At 43.3% G+C, this 21,947-nt stretch overlaps 1 protein-coding gene across 1 annotated transcript; it reads right to left on the bottom strand.

Annotated features, from left to right (window-relative positions):
* Positions 1 to 526: 526 nt before the first annotated feature.
* On the bottom strand, positions 527 to 7,314 carry LOC124004111 (myelin and lymphocyte protein-like). Its single transcript, XM_046312907.1, has 4 exons — positions 7,094 to 7,314; positions 5,538 to 5,705; positions 4,417 to 4,539; positions 527 to 1,204 (listed from the first exon to the last, which is right to left on the bottom strand). The coding sequence occupies exons 1-4, from the start codon at positions 7,181 to 7,183 to the stop codon at positions 1,130 to 1,132; spliced, it is 456 nt and encodes a 151-aa protein (XP_046168863.1). The 5' UTR covers positions 7,184 to 7,314; the 3' UTR covers positions 527 to 1,129.
* Positions 7,315 to 21,947: the final 14,633 nt, after the last annotated feature.

The raw sequence follows: 21,947 nt of genomic DNA, 5'->3' as shown, positions 1-21,947 counted from the left end.
AGTGCCTTGCAGTGGGAAACAGTACTAGGTGGTGTGGTGTACCTGTTATTAGAAATGGGGAGGACCAGAGAGATAAGATTGTTAAGAGAGATAAGAATGCACCTGATACGTGTGACGCACAATACAACAAAACCACCACTGCAATATACAGGTTAATGTACATTTCGTGTCCCAGAGATCCGTGACCCTTTTGTTAGGTCCTCTGACTTGACAAAATAGACTCTCAGGGGAAAGGGAGATTAGAATGAAGCTACGTTCTTGATTCACCAAACACTGTGCCTGATGAAACATGTATAAGTGTCAATATCAGACGTCCCCTGTGGTTTGAAATGGAACCCTGTTGGAGGTGAAACATGACCCTATTTTGTCATTAACAGCTGTCAACTCCGAAACTAAAGATAGACTGGTTACCCATTTTATTGTTTGTTTGGTCTATGAGGCTACAAACACTTTGGGTCATTGAAAAGAGCTAGCTATATTAAAGACAATTAGCTATTATCACTAATGTGTCCTGCTGTAGGCTTACAATGTTTCATAATACCTTTATTAGAACGTAACAGTACGTGGATCCATCAAGATCAACATTTTACAGAAATGCTATCAGTAGCAAAGCATATAAAAACAAACATTTCATTACATTTTACATTTCTGGTTTGTTCAATAAAAATGTGGTAGATTCATTGAAAAAAATATAAAAGTAAAAAATTGTAAAATAAAAAAATGTAACTGTAATAATTGACTTAGTCACCCATCATTAATTTTTAATTAAAATTTGCTTTCGTATGGTTAGTCCTCCAAGAGGGATCTGGTTCTGCATCCCAATTCTCTACCCATCTACCCTAAGTGTGCATATGTTCACTTCCCTTCATGGATTTAAAAAGAAAGGACATGTAGGCCTATGATGGCCATTCCCTCTAGTCTAAACCATGCTTAAACCAATCATTTGCTTTTGAATATGTAGGGGGGAGTGCACACTTTAGGAGAATGATAGAGAATTGGGATGCAGAGCAGGTAGATTTCTTCTTTACCTCAGGGTATAGGCCATGCAGTACAGTACACCACAGCCCTCCATGGTTTCAAATGGTAGATTTAAGAACTCTTTGACTGAGGCCTTTAGCATCGTTCTAGTTTAGAAGGACTTCCACCTGATGGCCGAAAAGATGGTGTGGATGAAGTAGAGGAGTGTGGCCACGTAAGAGAACACCTGGGAGAGTAAGAACATATCATCAGAAACAACCGGGGGTGACATTGAACAGATAAAGACATTCAACTGGTCCAGTGACTGTCAACCCAACACCTTAGCCGTTAGGCCAAGAGATCTGAACTCCTTGACAAGGTCAGTAGGTGTTTGATTGAAATCGCAACAATATCTTCCACCTTTGGATGGGTAACAAACACAATGAATAGGCACAAGTTTGGGGAACTCAGTACATAATCTAGCCTACTGTTAGACAGTTGAACGCCCACAATCCCTACGAATAAGAAAGAGTACCAAAATGAGTTCAAGCAGAAACGGAGTGCACAATTACTGCAATTTAGGAGTGCACAGTTATAGTTAAAGTAATATTTATGTAACAGGAATTTATTCTGTGGTCGAAGCTGATTCTAATTAAAGAGGATGAAATCCTTTCAATCATTCCTTTTACTTTGGGATTGAGACCCCTAATGCATTGAGTGTACAAAACATTAAGACCACCTGCCCTTTCCATGACATCGACTGACCAGGTGAAAGCTATTGAGGTCACTTGTTAAATCCACTTCAAATCAGTGTAGATGAAGGGGAGGAGACAGGTAAAGAAGGATTTTTAAGCCTAGAGACAACTGAGACAAAACGGCTCACTGGTTTGTGTCAAGAACTGCAACACTGCTGGTTTTTTCACGCTCAACAGTTTCCCGTCCACCATCCAAAGGACCTGCAGTCAATTTGACACAATTGTGGGAAGCATTGGAGTCAACATGGGCCAGCATCCCTGTGGAACACTTTCGACACCTTGTAGTGTCCACGCCCCGATGAATTGAGGCTGTTCTGGGAGCAAATAGGGCGGTGCTACTCAATATTAGGAAGGTCCACTTAGTGTCCATAACGAATGGTGTGGATTACGGACTCAACTAGAACCCAGACCCCTTTTGAGTCGTGAAAACATCTGACAAATTGTGATTTAGGGACATAACACTCGTTTTCAGGAGTCAAATGAATCCACCCCACATACCATCCGTTGTGGAGATCCAGCTATATTCCTCAAACTGATATGCATAGTGGAAAAATAAGCACAGAATAAAACCTTGAAAATACATGGTGCTTTTTACCCATTCATTTTGGATTGAGGCATGTAGCTGGATCTACTGAACAGATGGCCTAGGAGTCTGGGATCAGTGGTGTAGTGCTGCCAGAGCACAGGGGACCAGTGCTCCCTCACTTTTTTTGATTTGAGAATACAGAGAGTTGGTAAATCTATTTCTGGGAAATGTATTGTGATAAATTCTATTTAATTACCAAGAAAACTGTTATTCAATAGTTTTTCATGTAAACCAAATAAATATGTATAGCAGCCTAGAGGTAGCTAAATGTTGGTTTCTTCCCTGTCTTCTCTCTGGCGGTGGCGAGAATGATGAGGAACTGTAGGATACAGTCTGTGCACTGGAGAGGCCCATCGGAGGCTTGACCACTTTAAAAACAAATCTGCACCTCGGCTGAGTGTGAGAGGGGGTTCAGCCACATGAACCTTATCATCACACCAAATTCATTGTGTATCTGCCTTGATGTTCACAAAACTCCATGTACCACCTCCTGTGCAGTGGAACCCAGAACAATATGTGACTACTTGGTTACGGCGACACAGTTCTGCCGAGGACACATAAACCAGAGTGGCCACCGCAAAGAGACGCAGGCCCCATTCTAGCTTGGGAAAGTATGTCAAGGTGGGCACTTGGAAATTGGGCCAAGTTGGAGGTAATAATGCATTTAGTTTATAGTTTATAGTTTATTGAGATGCATGAATACACCACAACAAAAGATTTGGCTGTTTTGAAACTGATTTCCTGCAATTCTACATAGTAATGATTTATGTTCACTACTTGGTCAATTGATTTGATAGCATGTTAATCTATGCAAATAAATTATATGAATTGATAGCTCACCTCTGTTTTCTTTTATTCTGTTAGAGGGTATATTGTAACCATGTGTAAAAGTTAATCAAATCAAAGTTTATTTATGATACAGCGTAGCAAAACAATTAAATGCTTCCTTGCAACAAAAGCTTTCCTCGCAAGCAGTGCAATGATATTAAGCTATATGTATTTACATTAGGCAATAGCCTACAAATAGCTATACCACGTAGTCATAGGCTATTAGTGTTTACTTTAAATTATTGTATCCTCCAACAAGTTGGTTCAACTTCTTTAACATCATTGTGTGATCCTGGCATTTTTTTATGTTACAGCTTTAATCTAAAAAATGGATTAAATAAAAAAAATTAAATCCTCATCAAGCTACACACAATACCCCTTGATGACAAAGCAAAAAGAGGGTTTTAGAAATTTCAACAACAAAAACTGCTTATTTACATAAGTATTCAGATTCTCTGCTATGAGACTCGGAATTGAGCTCCGGTGCATCCTGTTTCCATTGATCATCCTTGAGATGTTTCTTCAACTTGATTGGACATAATTTGGAAAGGCACACACCTGTCTATATAAGGTCCCACAGTTGACAGTGTATGTCAAAGCAAAAACCAAGCCATGGGGTCGAAGGAATTTTCCGTCCGAGAGAGGATTGTGTTCAGGCACAGACCTGGGGAAGGTACCAAAGCATTGAAGGTCCCCAAGAACACAGTGGCCTCCATTCTTAAATGGAAGAACTACCAAGATTCCTACAGCTGGCCACCCTGCCAAACTGAGATAGAGTGTGAAGGGCCTTGGTCGGGGAGGTGACCAAGAACCCGATAATCACTCTGACTCACAGAGCTCCAGTGTTCCTCTGTGGAGATGGGAGAACCTTCCAGAATGACAACCATCTCCGCAGCATTCCACCAATCAGGCCTTTATGATAGAGTGGACAGATGGAAGGCACTCCTCAGTAAAAGGCACATGAAAGCCCGCTTGGAGTTTGCCAAAAGGCACATAAAGACTCAGACCATGAGAAGCAAGATTCTCCGGTCTGATGAAAACAAGACCTGAATGCCAAGTCTGGAGGAAACCTGGCACCATCCCTACATTGAAGCATGGTGGTAGCAGCATCAACCTGTGGGGATGTTTTTCAGCAGCAGGGACTGGGGAAACTAGTCAGGGGCATGGAAACTAGGACAATATTTGATACTAAGCTGTATAGGAACTGTTACAGTGAGAAAGACGTGAACATTTTAGATTGTTTTTGGCTTCCCTATGTATTCCTATGATTTGCTGTTATGGAAGACTTACCACTGCAGAAATGTCAAGTCGATAGTTAAAGAGGAGTCCACTTTTCATATCCAGGGTCACTTTGGCGAGAGACACTGAGGCACTGAGGTAAAAGAAAGCTGCCATGCCGTGGTATGCAAAGTCCTGTGTGAGATAGAAAGGGAAGGACGAGGAAATTATTTTCACCGCATTTGACTGGATCATGGAAAAAGATCTGGGGTGAAACTTAACCAACAATGCAGTGTGACTGCTTTTTGGAGCCAGAAGATTATCTTACAGCCAAGAGCACGGACATGGGTGACGTCTGCTTGAGCCAGCGCCACATTTATTTTCCTTAGACCAGTTTTTCCCAATCCATTTCTGGCCAGCCTCCAGGGTGTGTGCATTTTAGTTCTAGCCGAGCACTAGCACACCTGATTCAACTAATCACCACGCCTTTGATTAGTTGAATCAGGTGTGTTAGTGATGGAATCTAAAATGGGTACACCCTGGGGAGTCCGCTAGGGAATGGATTGGGAAACACTGCCTTATAACTTATGAGATCTAGTATTTTCTGAAGAAGTACACTTATCATCAATACATACATATATTTATTATCAATGGCGATGATGACTGTTGAATATAGTGGACCTCCTCCAAAGAGAGCCGTTATAACTGGGGCGTCAGGTAGCGTAGTGGTTAGAGCGTTGGACTAGTAACCGAAAGTTGAGCTGACAAGGTAAAAAGATGTTCTGCCCCTGAACAAGGCAGTTAACCCACTGTGCCTAGGCTGACATTGAAAATAAGAATTAATTAACTGACTTGCCTAGTAAAATAAATTTGATTACATACTCAGTTGCTTCTGCTGCTTTTCCTTCTGTCTAGTATGCCAACTATCATGTAATTCTTAAGTACGAATACATTTTCCATTTCGACAAAGACAGGTTCTTGTCTAATTCATTGTGAAAAGTTCCCAAGGATTGCCCCCTAAATTTGACTAGATTCTTTAAAATAAATTATACATGCTATATTACTATTTGTGTGTGTGCTCCTTGAACTTATCCTTCGTCTGGTTGGTCGATTAATTTTTTTTTTTTAATAATCTATCCATGGTGCTTCCGCCCCCCCATCCCCATCCCCCCCAAAAAACAGGAAAGACTCACAGCAGCTGCCCATCCCCCGCTGTTGCGATGCACTCCGAAGGCGAAGATGCACATCCAGATGAAGGTCATGGTGAAACAGAAGACAGACACGAACATCACCCAGCCCTGTGGGTTGGTGGGATCCACCAGTGTGCATGCCACCAGGATCCATACCAGACCTCCAAAGACCTGAAACAATGCATTGCAGTAGAGTAAATGGTTTTAATGGTCCATTCAATTAAAATTGAAAGAAGTCAATTGTTCCACTTAATTAGACTTGCACCCATGGTAATACTCTACTCTAAACAAAATATGAATTTCAAATATTGAGAACAATACAGCATATCCAAAAAAACATGTGGGGAACCTACGGTCAGGGTAAGTGGAAAAATCATGTTTGGTTGTATTTTCAGTGGAACATCAAGTGGCCTTGGTAGTAAGAGATACAATTATTTTGTTTCATTGGTTTTAAAATGTTGGAGTCTGCAGGTTTTTTTTGGGGGGGGGGGGGGACTGAAATATTAAAAGGAAAACCTTTCAGATCTGTGACACCCTAGAAACTAATTTGGTGCTATTAGGGAGTTTGGGGAGAAAACAAAATTGCCATTACTGAAGTTGAAACTACACTACTGTATTAGCACTTATTCACTTGTTGTAATCAATTCTATAACATAGTGAAATAAACAGATGATCATTTACCAGATCTACCTTAGAAAACCAACAATGGCCTGCCCTTCCCTAATCTCTATGACATACAATTTATGAAAGGTACAATTAGTTGTTTTTCATCAAGTCACACCCTTTCTGTTACTCCACCCTGACAAGCTCCAGCAATCAATCTGTTGCCTGGAAATGCAAAATAAGGGTGTGTCGGAATCCACCTGTCTTGTTCATCAGCATGAATGTGGATACTTGGGGTGATTGTGAAATGTCTACAAACTAATACACGGACATCTTGAAATGTCACACTTTCTACATTAGATGTGATGGTTCAGTAGAAGTACTACACACAATCTTAACTGCAAGGCGCACACTTCTAAAAACAACCTGCATTTTACATTATATCAAATAAGTGTTTTACTGAATGATGACTTGTAGAAAATGCACACCCCATACAGTCCATACATAAAGGCTATGTTCCTCCACAAATCATAAGAGCAACGTGTGCTGAATTTACACAAGCAGCCCAATTCTTTTCATTTATTGGTCATTGGACCAATCAGCTCAGCTCTGAATAAGATATCATGTGATTGGTCAAAAGATCAATTAGCTAAAAATAAATCTGAATTGTGCTGCCTATGAAGACCCAGCCAAACATTCCTACCCACTGGCAACACTGGTTCGATCAACGTTGTTTCCACATCATTTAAATAAAATTACGGAAACGTGGAATAGACGTTGAATTTACGTCTGTGACCAGCGGGTAGAGGAAACATTTTGTCGAAAATTGGAACACAAGTAAAAAGGTTCTACAGGTGCACGACCATGGGAAGTGCGTCAATTGACGTCATTAAAATACTATCAAGTGTGTGTACAATATATATGCCTAGCAAAAACAGTAAACCCTTGTAACTCACAAGCTCCGGTAGGTAGAGAATGTCTGGAATAGTTGTGCATATTCCGAATCCACTGGGTAAATTTCCCATAGTGGCTGTATTTGATGCCATGGTTGCTCTCCTTCGGGGTTTCGCGCACCTCAAATGTAGTAATGGTAGAACAAGTGCAGGTGCCCGTTTTAAGAGAGGTGCAAACTTGAATAACCTGCTTTCCCATCCCGATACCTAACTGTCACACCCGATCAAATAAAGACCAGTTTTGTAGTTTACCTGCACGTGAATTGTAGGCTAACCTACCCAATTAGTCATATCAATTATGGATTCAAGAAGTTTGTCTGAACTTGTAGAAGCCGCGCTATACATTTTTTCAAGTTGACTCATTCGTCACACCCAACTGTTGACAAACTCAGCCTCGAAGTGAACCTTTGCCAAATGAACACGAGTGAGCAACAAGTGATCAACTCCTAATTTTAAAACTCAAGATAGAAAAAATTATTTTACAATAGATGCTTTAGTCATTGTGTGAGAATGAGGCAATTGTCCTAAAAATAAGTTGTCAAAATGCCTGATCTAATTAGTCAGTTATCCACAGAAAGACATTATTGCCTATAAAACGGGCAGTTCCTGAAAAACTATATTCCGTTCTATTCAGACTTTTTTTTCAATAGAATAGAATACAATAACTTTATTTTTCTCAGAGGGATATGTGGTCCGATTAGTCTACTAGGACAATTAAGATAAATTAAAGTGCAGTTTTTCAATTTATCATGTCAATTTATCATGACAAAATAAAGGAAATATCAACATAGAGCGCTGGGCCACCAGAACAGCGTCAATGCGCTTGGAGGGATGCCCCATCATACTTCCACGAGAAATTCCATCATTTGGTGGGTTTGTTTTTTCGAAAACGCGGTCTCATGCACAGCTCCAGAATCTCCCATAAATGTTCAATTGGGTTGAGATCTGGTGACACACACACATACACTTTAAGCCCTCTGAGATCTCTTCTTCTAGCCAAAATAATAGGCAACTAAGCATTGCCTAGTCTGGAAGGACCAGCTTTTAATATACTTTGTATCCCTCGTTTATTCAAATGTTTCCTTTATTTTGCCAGTTATTATACTTTAAAATGATCCATTGTTTTGTAGGCCATTTATAACCTTAACAAGGTGTAGAATAATGTAGCTTGGATCCTATTAGACAATATCCAATGTATAATAAGTTGCCGCTAACCTCCCTCATTGATCTAACTGGGTATTGCTGCAAAACATGATCATTTTTGTTCTGGGGTTTAACAGTAATGTACGTCCCAAATATAAACCTGTCCCTATTTAGTGCACTACTTTTGAACAGGGCCCATAGGGCTCTGAACAAATGTTGTTCACCATGGGGAGTAGGGTGCCAATTGGGACGAAGCCTGAGTGCATGTGTGTGATGTTTGTATAGACATGTCTCCAGACGAGACACTACACACCAACGTATCCAGGCACGCCACTCTCCAAGTGACAAATATGTCATTTGAGGGAACTATTATCCTTTCACACTATCATGCTGACCCAGCTCAGTTCCACAGTGAATATGGTGGAGGCAGAACCAGGCTAACCCAGTACAGTTCAACTTGGCTAAGCCCAGTAGCGGGAAAAGGATATAACTTAACTGGCACCTTTATGATGACTGTGCTATGTTGTAATATGGTTATGTTTTGTCTTATGGAACATTTTAAACTGGTAATACAAATACAATTTGATGTATGGTTGTGTGAATGTGATGAGTGGCTTGAACCTTTTCATGTTTTCAGGCCATCATTGTAAATAAGAATTTGTTCTAGTTAAAGGTTAAATAAAATAAATAAAAATGTGTGACCATCCCATGTACAGAAAATTATGAGTGACATGGGTTTGGGTAAGAATATTTTCAAAGTGTTCATTGACAACCAATGGTCACTGTTAAACCTATTGCAATCTATTTTAAAGTCAGCACAACATATATAGCTACCCATCCTCTCATTTGCGTCCATTAATAACATATAGAAATGCTTTCATAACATGCCCTGGGTATACATTGCCACCTAGTGGATTTTTTTTAGCTTACTTAAGAGCGGTCCCATCTTGTTCAAGCCTTATGGTAAATTGTTGGCTTCTTCAGAGCGGGAGTCTCTCAACTCCGGGGAAAATCTGTCTCCCTCCAGCAGGAAGCGTCGCTTCGTTGTTTCACCCACCAAAGAAAGGAGATTGTGTGGACGTCAATGAGAATGGCTTATTTGCTATGTGAGGTTTATTGGATCTAATAGAAGTTTTGGAATGCTTAAGTTGTTACGAGTGTAATGATATAAGTAGGACGCATGACATGCCGGAGTCATGACTTGGCCTGTGGGTAAGGTTTATGACCCCCCCATAAATACCTTTGTCACGTAGAGTAAGCCAGGAGGCTATACTAGAAAACCTAACCTCTATCAAAATAAAAAGATGGCGGAGCCGCAAAAGTTCTTCTGTGCAAGGGTGTTTATTTACATAGTGATTCGTATGCCTCATTCACAGCTCAATCCAAAATGCCTCTCCATGAACTGAAAGAGGCGTTCCTTTTGTAGGGCTAGCCCCTCCCCTCAGAACAATTAACCCTAATTAATTAAGCAATTACCTTGGCAAACCTAATTTCCATTTAACTAAACAAACATACTAAAGTATATGCATTGCAACATGTTTATGAAACAATATCACAACATAACATTTACAAAACGACATCACTACTGACAGTGTCTTTCAATATGCACATTTACATGAATGAGCCATTTGGGACAGGCACTACAAAGTCAGCCCAATTCCCTTTCCTCGGGTCCTTATCCAGCATACCCGGAAGCGACAGAGATGGAAAGAGAGAGGAACAGAACAAACAAACAAAGCGTTCATCCACAACATAGATAAGTATATAATAAATATTGCTTGTGAGGGGAACGGCACCTCAGTACCTCCAGGCTCTGATCAGGCCCTACACCCAAACAAGGGCACTGCGTTCATCCACCTCTGGCTTGCTCGCCTCCCTACCACTGAGGAAGTACAGTTCCCGCTCAGCCCAGTCAAAACTGTTCGCTGCTCTGGCCCCCCAATGGTGGAACAAACTCCCTCACGACGCCAGGACAGCGGAGTCAATCACCACCTTCCAGAGACACCTGAAACCCCACCTCTTTAAGGAATACCTAGGATAGGATAAGTAATCCTTCTCACCCCCCCTTTAAGATTTAGATGCACTATTGTAAAGTGACTGTTCCACTGGATGTCATAAGGTGAATGCACCAATTTGTAAGTCGCTCTGGATAAGAGCGTCTGCTAAATGACTTAAATGAAAATGTTAAATGTAATGAACACTGACAAGTGTGAAATGTATGTACTAAGCCCACTTTATAGCCAGGCACTCCTTCTCGATTATAGAATCCCCTTTTTTTCCTGGGCAATAGCTTCCGACTCAGGTACAGCACAGGAAGCTCTTCTCCTGGCTCCCCTTGGGCCAGTACAGCTCCAATTCCTACAGCCGAAGCTTCCACTTGCACAAGAAACCTCTTCTGAAAATCAAGGGCCTGGAGAACAGGGAATGAGCACAGGTTTTTCAGTATCATGAAGGCTTCCTCACACTGCTCAGTCCACTTCACAGGGTTGCTGGCCACCTTTGAAGTGAGGTTGGTCAGAGGGACAGCGATGGTTGAAAACTGTGGAATTAATCTCCGGTACCACCCTGCCAGACCTAGGAAGGACTTCACCTGTGTCTTGGTTCTGGGTTGAGGGCTGTTCCTGATGGACTCCACTTTGTCCACCTGAGGTCGAACTTCACCTTTACCCAGCTGGTAACCCAGGTACTTTGTCTCCTGTGTCACCCACTCACACTTCAGGAGGTTAAGTGTGAGGCCTGCATCATGGATCTTCCCCAGGACTCTGCAAAGATGCTGTATGTGCTTCTCCCATGAGTGGCTGTAGATCACCACGTCATCCAAGTAAGCAGCACAGTAATCGTCACAGTCCTGGAGGACCTTGTGCATCAGCCTCTGGAAAGTCGCAGGGGCCCCATGAAGGGCAAATGGCATGACCTTGAACTGGAACAGGCCCATTGGCGTCCGGAATGCAGTGTAGGCCTTGGATTGTTCATCCAGGGGCACCTGCCAGTACCCTTTGCAGAGATCCAATGTGGTGATGTAATGAGCTCTACCTATTCTCTCCAGTAAGTCGTCAATGCGGGGGCATTGGGTAGGCATCAAACTGGGAGATGGCATTCACCTTACGGAAGTCCATGCAGACGCGCAAAGACCCATCCTTCTTTGGGACAATGACAATAGGGCTGCTCCATTCACTTGAAGATGGCTCGACAACATCCATTTCTATCATGGTGTGGAACTCTTCCTTGAGGGCTACCACCAGCCTCTCAAGCACACGGTAAGGATGCTGGCAGACAGGGTTCTGGCCAGGCTTCAAACGAATGACGTGTTCTAGGACTTTGGTCCTTCCTGGTCTCTCACTGAAGAGGGCTGGATACTTGCCAAACAGCTGCTTCATCTCATCTTGCTTGTTTTCTTCTAGGTGAGACAGTATGACCTCTGTGCGTCCTTTCCATGCCTCTGTGACCCCATCCGACTCGTCTTCTTCTTCTACTCTACCGGACGCTTTATCTGGACACGATTCGTCAGGACCTCCAACAGCCGAAGCTAAGTAGTAACATTAACATGATGCCTTCTAATTGCAGTCGCTGTACTCGCCTTACGGCGAGGATAGCTTTGCTACAAGCCCGGCTTCAGACGCAATCGTTAGGCAAGGGTAATTTCAGTGTAGGAAAGGATGAAACAGCGTCTGTGCCACCAGTAAGTACAGATAGTAGTATAAATCCCCTGGCACAGTCCCCGCAGCCGGACAACTTTCTCACGGTTTCTGGAAGGAAATGCTGTAGGAACGCTCAACCGGTGTCGCTCATTCAGTCGACAGAAACTTTAAACCGGTTTTCCCCATTAAGCAGTGAGTCAGAGTCAGAGGCCGAGTCTTCTCTGGTCTCTACTCCTCTCGTTACGGGGTCCGAGACACCGAAGCTTCCCACCATTAGCTCTGACAAATTGAAACCTCTAGTCATTGGCGACTCCATTACCCGCAGTATTAGACTTAAAACGAATCATCCAGCGATCATACACTGTTTACCAGGGGGCAGGGCTATCGACGTTAAGGCTAATCTGAAGATGGTGCTGGCTAAAGCTAAAACTGGCGAGTGTGGAGAGTATAGAGATATTGTTATCCACGTCGGCACCAACAATGTTAGGATGAAACAGTCAGAGATCACCAAGCGCAACATAGCTTCTGCGTGTAAATCAGCAAGAAAGATGTGTCGGCATCGAGTAATTGTCTCTGTCCCCCTCCCAGTTAGGGGGAGTGACGAGCTCTACAGCAGAGTCTCACAACTCAATCGCTGGTTGAAAACTGTTTTCTGCCCCTCCCAAAAGATAGAATTTGTAGATAATTGGCCCTCTTTCTGGGGCTCACCCACAAACAGGAATAATAATATAATAATATATGCCATTTAGCAGACGCTTTTATCCAAAGTGACTTACAGTCATGTGTGCATACATTCTACATATGGGTGGTCCCGGGGAATGAACCCACTACCCTGGCGTTACAAGCACCATGCTCTACCAACTGAGCTACAGAAGGACTGCTGAGGAGTGACGGACTCCATCCTAGCTGGAGGGGTGCTCTCATCTTATCTACCAACATAGACAGGGCTCTAACTCCTCTAGCTCCACAATGAAATAGGGTGCAGGCCAGGCAGCAGGCTGTTAGCCAGCCTGCCAGCATAGTGGAGTCTGCCACTAGCACAGTCAGTGTAGTCAGCTCAGCGATCACCATTGAGACCGTGTCTGTGCCTCGACCTAGGTTGGGCAAAACTAAACATGGCGGTGTTCGTCTTAGTAATCTCACTAGGATAAAGACCACCTCCATTCCTGTCATTATTGAAAGAGATCATGATACCTCACATCTCAAAATGGGGCTACTTACTGTTTGATCCCTTACTTCATAGGCAATTATAGTCAATGAACTAATCACTGATCATAATCTTGATGTGATTGGCCTGACTGAAACATGGCTTAAGCCTGATGAATTTACTGTGTTAAATGAGGCCTCACCTCCTGGCTACACTAGTGACCATATCCCCCGTGCATCCCGCAAAGGCGGTGTTGCTAACATTTACGATAGCAAATTTCAATTTACAAAAAAAAAAAAGACGTTTTCGTCTTCTGAGCTTCTAGTCATGAAATCTATGCATCCTACTCAATCACTTTTTATAGCTACTGTTTACAGGCCTCCTGGGCCATATACAGCGTTCTTCACTGAGTTCCCTGAATTCCTATCGGACCTTGTAGTCATAGCAGATAATATTCTAATCTTTGGTGACTTTAATATTCCACAGACCCACTCCAAAAGGCTTTCGGAGCCATCATCGACTCAATGGGTTTTGTCCAACATGTCTCTGGACCCACTCACTGTCACAGTCATACGCTGGACCTAGTTTTGTCCCATGGAATAAATGTTGTGGATCTTAGTGTTTTTCCTCATAATCCTGGACTATCGGACCACTATTTTATTACGTTTGCAATTGCAACAAATAATCTGCTCAGACCCCAACCAAGGAACATCAAAAGCCGTGCTATAAATTCACAGACAACACAAAGATTCCTTGATGTCCTTCCAGATTCCCTCTGTCTACCCAAGGACGCCAGAGGACAAAAATCAGTTAACCACCTAACTGAGGAACTCAATTTAACCTTGCGCAATACCCTAGATGCAGTTGCACCCCTAAAAACAAAACAAAATTCTCATAAGAAACTAGGTCCCTGGTACACAGAAAATACCCGAGCTCTGAAGCAAGCTTCCAGAAAATTGGAACGGAAATGGCGCCACACCAAACTGGAAGTCTTCCGACTAGCTTGGAAAGACAGTACCGTGCAGTACCGAAGAGCCCTTACTGCTGCTCGATCATCCTATTTTTCTAACTTAATTGAGGAAAATAAGAACAATCCGAAATTCCTTTTTGATACTGTCGCAAAGCTAACTAAAAAGCAGCATTCACCAAGAGAGGATGACTTTCACTTTAGCAGTGATAAATTCATGAACTTCTTTGAGGAAAAGATTATGATTATTAGAAAGCAAATTACGGACTCTTCTTTAAATCTGCGTATTCCTTCAAAGCTCAGTTGTCCTGAGTCTGCACAACTCTCCCAGGACCTAGGATCAAGAGAGACGCTCAAGTGTTTTAGTACTATATCTCTTGACACAATGATGAAAATAATCATGGCCTCTAAACCTTCAAGCTGCATACTGGACCCTATTCCAACTAAACTACTGAAAGAGCTGCTTCCTGTGCTTGGCCCTCCTATGTTGAACATAATAAACGGCTCTCTATCCACCCGATGTGTACCAAACTCTCTAAAAGTGGCAGTAATAAAGCCTCTCTTGAAAAAGCCAAACCTTGACCCAGAAAATATAAAAAACTATCGGCCTATATCGAATCTTCCATTCACCTCAAAAATTTTAGAAAAGGCTGTTGCGCAGCAACTTACTGCCTTCCTGAAGACAAACAATGTATACGAAATGCTTCAGTCTGGTTTTAGACCCCATCATAGCACTGAGACGGCACTTGTGAAGGTGGTAAATTACATTTTAATGGCATCGGACCGAGGCTCTGCATCTGTCCTCATGCTCCTAGACCTTAGTGCTGCTTTTGATACCATCGATCACCACATTCTTTTGAGAAGATTGGAAACCCAAATTGGTCTACACGGACAAGTTCTGGCCTGGTTTAGATCTTATCTGTCGGAAAGATATCAGTTTGTCTCTGTGAATGGTTTGTCCTCTGACAAATCAACTGTAAATTTCGGTGTTCCTAAAGGTTCCGTTTTAGGACCACTATTGTTTTCACTATATATTTTACCTCTTGGGGATGTTATTCGAAAACATAATGTTAACTTTCACTGCTATGCGGATGACACACAGCTGTACATTTCAATGAAACATGGTGAAGCCCCAAAATTGCCCTTGCTAGAAGCATGTGTTTCAGACATAAGGAAGTGGATGGCTGCAAACTTTCTACTTTTAAACTCGGACAAAACAGAAATGCTTGTTCTAGGTCCCAAGAAACAAAGAGATCTTCTGTTGAATCTTAATGGTTGTACAGTCGTCTCAAATAAAACTGTGAAGGACCTCAGCGTTAGGTTGGACCCTGATCTCTCTTTTGAAGAACATATCAAGACCATTTCAAGGACAGCTTTTTTCCATCTACGTAACATTGCAAAAATCAGAAACTTTTTGTCCAAAAATGATGCAGAAAAATTCATCCATGCTTTTGTCACTTCTAGGTTAGACTACTGCAATGCTCTACTTTCCAGCTACCTGGATAAAGCACTAAATAAACTTCAGTTAGTGCTAAATACGGCTGCTAGAATCCTGACTAGAACCAAAAACTTTGATCATATTACTCCAGTGCTAGCCTCTCTACACTGGCTTCCTGTCAAAGCAAGGGCTGATTTCAAGGTTTTACTGCTAACCTACAAAGCATTACATGGGCTTGCTCCTACCCATCTCTCTGATGTGGTCCTGCCGTACATACCTACATGTACGCTAGGGTCACAAGATGCAGGCCTCTTAATTGTCCCTAGAATTTCTAAGCAAACAGCTGGAGGCAGGGCTTTCTCCTATAGAGCTCCATTTTTATGGAACGGTCTGTCTACCCATGTTAGAGACGCAAACTCTTCAGTGGGTCATATGATTGAGTGCAGTCTGGCCCAGGAGTGGGAAGGTGAACGGAAAGGCTCTGGAGCAATGAACCGCCCTTGCTGTCTCTGCCTGGCCGGTTCCCCTCTTTCCACTGGGATTATCTGCCTCTAACCCTATTACAGGGGCTGAGTCACTGGCTTACTGAGGCTCTCTCATGCCGTACCTGGAAGGGGTGCGTCACCTGAGTGGGTTGATTCACTGATGTGGTCAACCTGTCTGGGTTGGCGCCCCCCCTTGGGTTGTGCCGTGGCGGAGATCTTTGTGGGCTATACTCAGCCTTGTCTCAGGATGGTAAGTTGGTGGTTGAAGATATCCCTCTAGTGGTGTGGGGGCTGTGCTTTGGCAAAGTGGGTGGGGTTATATCCTTCCTGTTTGGCCCTGTCCGGGGCTGTCCTCGGATGGGGCCACAGTCCCTCTTGACCCCTCCTGTCTCAGCCTCCAGTATTTATGCTGCAGTAGTTTATGTGTCGGGGGGCTGGGGTCAGTTTGTTATATCTGGAGTACTTCTCCTGTCCTATTCGGTGTCCTGTGTGAATCTAAATGTTCGTTCTCTAATTCTCTCCTCTTTCTTTCTCTCTCTCGGAGGACCTGAGCCCTTGGACCATACCCCAGGACTACCTGACATGACTCCTTGCTGTCCCCAGTCCACCTGGCCGTGCAGCTGCTCCAGTTTCAACTGACCTGAGCCCTAGGACCATGCCCCAGGACTACCTGACATGACTCCTTGCTGTCCCCAGTCCACCTGGCCGTGCAGCTGCTCCAGTTTCAACTGTTCTGCCTTATTATTCGACCATGCTGGTCATTTATGAACATTTGAACATCTTGGCCATGTTCTGTTATAATCTCCACCCAGCACAGCCAGAAGAGGACTGGCCACCCCACGTATGCTCTCTCTAATTCTCTTTCTTTTTCTCTCTCGGAGGACCTGAGCCCTAGGACCATGCCCCAGGACTACCTGACATGATGACTCCTTGCTGTCCCAGTCCACCTGACCGTGCTGCTACTCCAGTTTCAACTGTTCTGCCTTATTATTATACGACCATGCTGGTCATTTATGAACATTTGAACATCTTGGCCATGTTCTGTTATAATCTCCACCCTGCACAGCCAGAAGAGGACTGGCCACCCCACATAGCCTGGTTCCTCTCCAGGTTTCTTCCTAGGTTTTGGCCTTTCTATGGAGTTTTTCCTAGCCACCATGCTTCTACACCTGCATTGCTTGCTGTTTGGGGTTTTAGGCTGGGTTTCTGTACAGCACTTTGAGATATCAGCTGATGTACGAAGGGCTATATAAATAAATTTGATTTGACTTTCCCTTGGAGAGTTCCTCTTTCTCCTCCCAGGCCTTGAGGTTCACATGATAGGTTTGCTTCTTCTTACCCTTGTCCAGATGCAGCACCTCGTAGGTCACCGGGCCAATCTTCCTTCCGATTAGGTACGGTCCTTGCCATTGCGCAAGGAGCTTGCTGGTAGACGAGGGAAGGAGGAGCAGGACTTTCTGTCTTGACTCAAATTCTCTGTGGCGAGCGTGCTGGTCATACCCTCTCTACTGGGCCTTCTGGGCTTGCTGAAGGTTTGCCCTAGCTTCCTCTCGGTACCACTCCAACCTGGCTCACATCTGGAGGACATACTGGACAATCCCCTGTCCTGAGGTAGCTGCTGGGGAACCTTCCCAGCACTTCTTCAGCAGGTCCAGTGGTGCCTGCACTGGCCATCCATAGAGGAGTTTGAATGGTGAGAAACCTGTCGATGCCTGAGGCACCTCTCTGTAAGCAAAAAGCAGAAAGGTTTGTGTCCCTGCTGCCGGCAGTAAAAACAGGTCAGATCCCTCCCATCAGAGCGAACTGCATGATCCCTTACCTCCCTCCTCCCAGACACATAACCCCCAGAGTTACCTCCACCATCTCTGGCGTCTGATGTCCCTTGTGTCTCTGAGACTCCTTGGAGCGGGTGCTGCAGGTCGTGGTTGTCCCCCTTTACGTGCATTGGCCGCAGTGCAAGCTTGGCCGCCATAAGCCCGTCCTTGGGCTCCTGCTCTCAGACCCAGGTTCGAATATCGTGTGGTAGAACTTGTAAAAGTTGCTAGAGGATGATGACCTCACCGATTTCGTCCCATGTCTTCACCTCCGGTCAAACCCATCATTGGTAGAGACCCTTAAGGCGGTGGTACGTCTGTCGGCGACTCACCCAATGGCATCGATGCAGCTCTGAAACGTTGATGGTAGGTCTCTGGGGAGATGTCGAACTTCACCAGCAGCGCTTCCTTCAAGCCCTTAGACGTTGGATAGCCCCTCATCCATTGCTGTGTACGCCTCTAAGGCCTTGCCCGTGAGCAATGGGACAAGCCTGCAGGCCCACTCTACCTCCGGCCACTGCCACGTCTTGGCCATACGCTCAAACCTCAGCAGGTAGTTTTCAATGTCCTCCCCCTGCTGGTATGAGGGCATCTTTGGCTCCTTCCTCAGGAATGCTGGAAAATGGACGTTTACACTGCTGGACTGGTCTCCTGGTGCTGGGGCTGGCCTCATTACTGCTTGGGGATCCTGCTGCGGAGTTGAAGTCCCTGCTGTGTCGAGCCTTTGTCGTCCTGGTGTTGGAAGACCCAATCTTGGGCTCTCACTGACGAGTTCCGCTTGGTGAGGAGCTGTAAGGATAGATTGGCGTAGGCCCTGTAACTCCTGCTTGAGGTATTCGTCCCTCCTCTCAAGGCAGGTGATAAGTTGCTGGAAAAGGGCTACCATGGTTGGGTGTGGTTCTGGTCCTCCAACTGCTCCTTCAGTCAGCTGGTCTTTTCTGGCTGTATCTGCTGGTTCAACCGGTAGCTCAAACAGTTCTGGTTGTTTTTGGCCCCTTGGTCAGGCTCCTAGTTTCTCATACTTGACCTCTTATTCACCAGACAATTCCATGGTATTCCACCCCGGATTCAACTTCAGGTACCTTTTCTGACAGTTGATGTTGCTGCTGAGAACGCAATCCTGTACGCATTCCTTTACCTCTCTTGTTGGAATTCACTGATTTGCGGTGCGCCATCCCACCACTGCCACGTAGAGTAGGCCAGAAGGCTATAATGGAAAACCTAACCTCTATCAAAATAAAAAGATGGTGGAGCCGCGAAAGTTCTTCTGTGCAAGGGTGTTTATTTACATAGTGATTCCGGAACAAAAACAACAGAACTGCCATCAAACGTATACCTTATGGGACAACTAAAAACAATGCTGCCTCATTCACAGCTCAATCCAAAATGCCTCTCCATGAACTGAAAGAGAGGCTCCTTTTGTAATTAAGCAATTACCTAGGCAAACCTACATTTTCCATTTAACTAAACAAACATACTAAAGTATATGCATTGCAACATGTTTATGAAACAATATCACAACATAAAATTTACAAAACAACATCACTACTGACAGTGCATTTCAATATGCACATTTACATTAATGAGCCATTTGGGACAGGCACTACAAAGTCAGCCGAATTCCCTTTGCTCGGGTCCTTATCCAGCATACCCGGAAGCTACAGAGATGGAGCGAGAGAGGAACAGAACAAACAAACAATGCGCTCATCCACAACATAAGCAATATTTATTATATACTTATCTATCTTAAATATGAACACTGACAAGTGTGAAATGTATGTACTAAGACAGAAAAGTTAACTTGTTTGTCGACCCACATTGTTACCTTATCTGATAATGGAGCAGGGAGGAGTGATGAATGTGTGTGTGTGTGCGTTAAAGAACCAAATGCTGCCTGCGGCCAGTGATGGACTTCTACATCACAACCTTTCTCCCTTCCCTCTCTCTCTGACTCTACAGAGAGAGACTCTTGAATAGCCTTTTGTTAATTAAACAGATTCTGGGAACATCAAACAAGTGGGGGGAAAGGAACCATATTTCGGTAACCAGTTGAAAATATCCGTTGGTATTTAATGATTATGATGTCAGTTTGGTTGCCATCTGAGACATTATGACTGATGACAGGACAACATAAACTGTATCTGGGAACGTCTACACATTCTAGTTATCAGATTCTCATGGAATTGTTGTGCAATTTAAATGTTTAAATATGAAACTATTTGTTAAAAGATTAAATGTAATTTGAGCTTCCAAATGAGAGATTTGGGTTTTCATAAGGTTAGAGCTCTGCTCAATCAGTGGCCTGCCCCTGTGAAGAGACATTAGTTATAAACTATGAAACACACCCTTCTCTCCCTCCACAAAATAAGCCCTTGACAAAAATGTAACCTCCTGTTCCTGCAGCCTCTGTGTTAAAAGGGCGAATAACTTGCTGTTCCGGGTACATTAGGGCGACGGTCTGATGTCAGAAGGATTCAGATAAAACTACAGAACTAAGCCAACATCAGCGTGAGCTTTGGTTGCGAATGGTATGAACTTTGAACTCTTATTCACTACAGAAGTGATACCTCCTAGCTGTTGAGTTAGCAGCAGCCACTGTAAACGTGGGCTAGGAAAGGACGGACGGCGTATCCAGTCTAACACACAACGACGATACTACAACGTATACAATTTACCACCAGACACATTCTTCCGAGGACAGCAAGATCTCTGTTGGGCAACAAGGCCAGCATCTACGACCAACCTACCGAAGCGCAGCTCAGAGTAAATATTTATTGCATTTTTCTTTTCCAAATGGGCGGTAATTTAGAATGCATAAGATACTGTATTTACGATAGCATAGCTTCTCTCTTTGTTCCTCAGTCTTCCCGCTCTTTCACTCAAACCCAACCCCCTTTCCTTTGTGTAACCAGCCGTCACGTCGGCTCCGTCCACCAGGGACTCTTTCTGTATGACACAATTTGCATTCTGTGTATATGTAATTCTGTGTGATTAGTTAGGTATTTAGTAAATAAATAATTAAACCAAATTTTGTATTGCTGATTCAACTTGTTAGCCAGGGTTCGTGAAGATAACCAAGAATTTACAACTTTCAGATGAGACTGAAATAAGGTGACGATTAATATTGACTGCTATTGATGTAAAATATTACTAGGTCTTTAAGAGTTTATTCGGAAGATAAGAGCTCTAAACACTCTTTCATGGTGCCCCGACTTTCTAGTTAATTACATTTACATGATTAGCTCAATCAGGTAATATTAATTATAGAGAAAGGATTTTATAGAATAGCATGTCATATCACTTAATCCGGCATAGCCAAAGACACGACACCGGCAACTTTAAAAAAAAGTTTTATATCGGCTATGATATGAGGCTAGTGGCATCTATTGACATCTATTGAATACAGGCGGTTGACATCAATAACCATCATCAAATATTCAAAATGAGAATAATTAATCATTTTAAAAAAAAACAAGGTGTGGTATATTGCCAATATACCATGGCTACGGGCTGTTCTTTTGCACGACCCAATGCAGAGTATATTTGCCAGATACAACAAATCCCAGAGGTGCGTTATTGCTATTATAAGCATTCAGAGCTCGAACCAACCACTTTATAAGAAGATTTATACAACGGGTGGGTCTAATCCTGAATGCTGATTGGTTAAAACCACATTCCAGACAGTGTCTATTCCACAAGTTGCCACCGGTTAAATCTATGACATTAAAATGCCTATTTACTCTGTTCCATCTGACTGCACAATCCACAGTCACATCAGCCCAGCCATGCATTTTATAAATTTGATCTCCACTATAAAAAGCATCTAGACATTATCTCGCATTTCTTTTAGACAAACATTTCGTTTCCAACAGCTGAGATGTGTATAAACCTTGCTGTTTATTTCTTTATTTTTTTCACCTTTATTTAACCAGGTAGGCTAGTTGAGAACAAGTTCTCATTTGCAACTGCGACCTGACCAAGATAAAGCATAGCAGTGTGAACAGACAACACAGAGTTACACATGGAGTAAACAATTAACAAGTCAATAACACAACACTGTCTGTCTTTCCGACATTTTGCAACATTGTTTCAATTTTGAAATTCTATCTCCTGGTGTCCCATAGTAATGAACGTGTCGGGAGTGGGGAGGAGACAGACAGGCAGGCAACGTTTCTCAGCCAGTCGAAATCATGAATCAGCTGGCATCATTTTTATGGATAAATAT

This window comes from Oncorhynchus gorbuscha, linkage group LG18 (genome assembly GCF_021184085.1).
Source record: "Oncorhynchus gorbuscha isolate QuinsamMale2020 ecotype Even-year linkage group LG18, OgorEven_v1.0, whole genome shotgun sequence".
Taxonomy (NCBI): domain Eukaryota; kingdom Metazoa; phylum Chordata; class Actinopteri; order Salmoniformes; family Salmonidae; genus Oncorhynchus; species Oncorhynchus gorbuscha.
The sequence above is the reverse complement of the archived record's forward strand: the minus strand, read 5'-3'. Positions and strand labels throughout refer to the sequence as shown.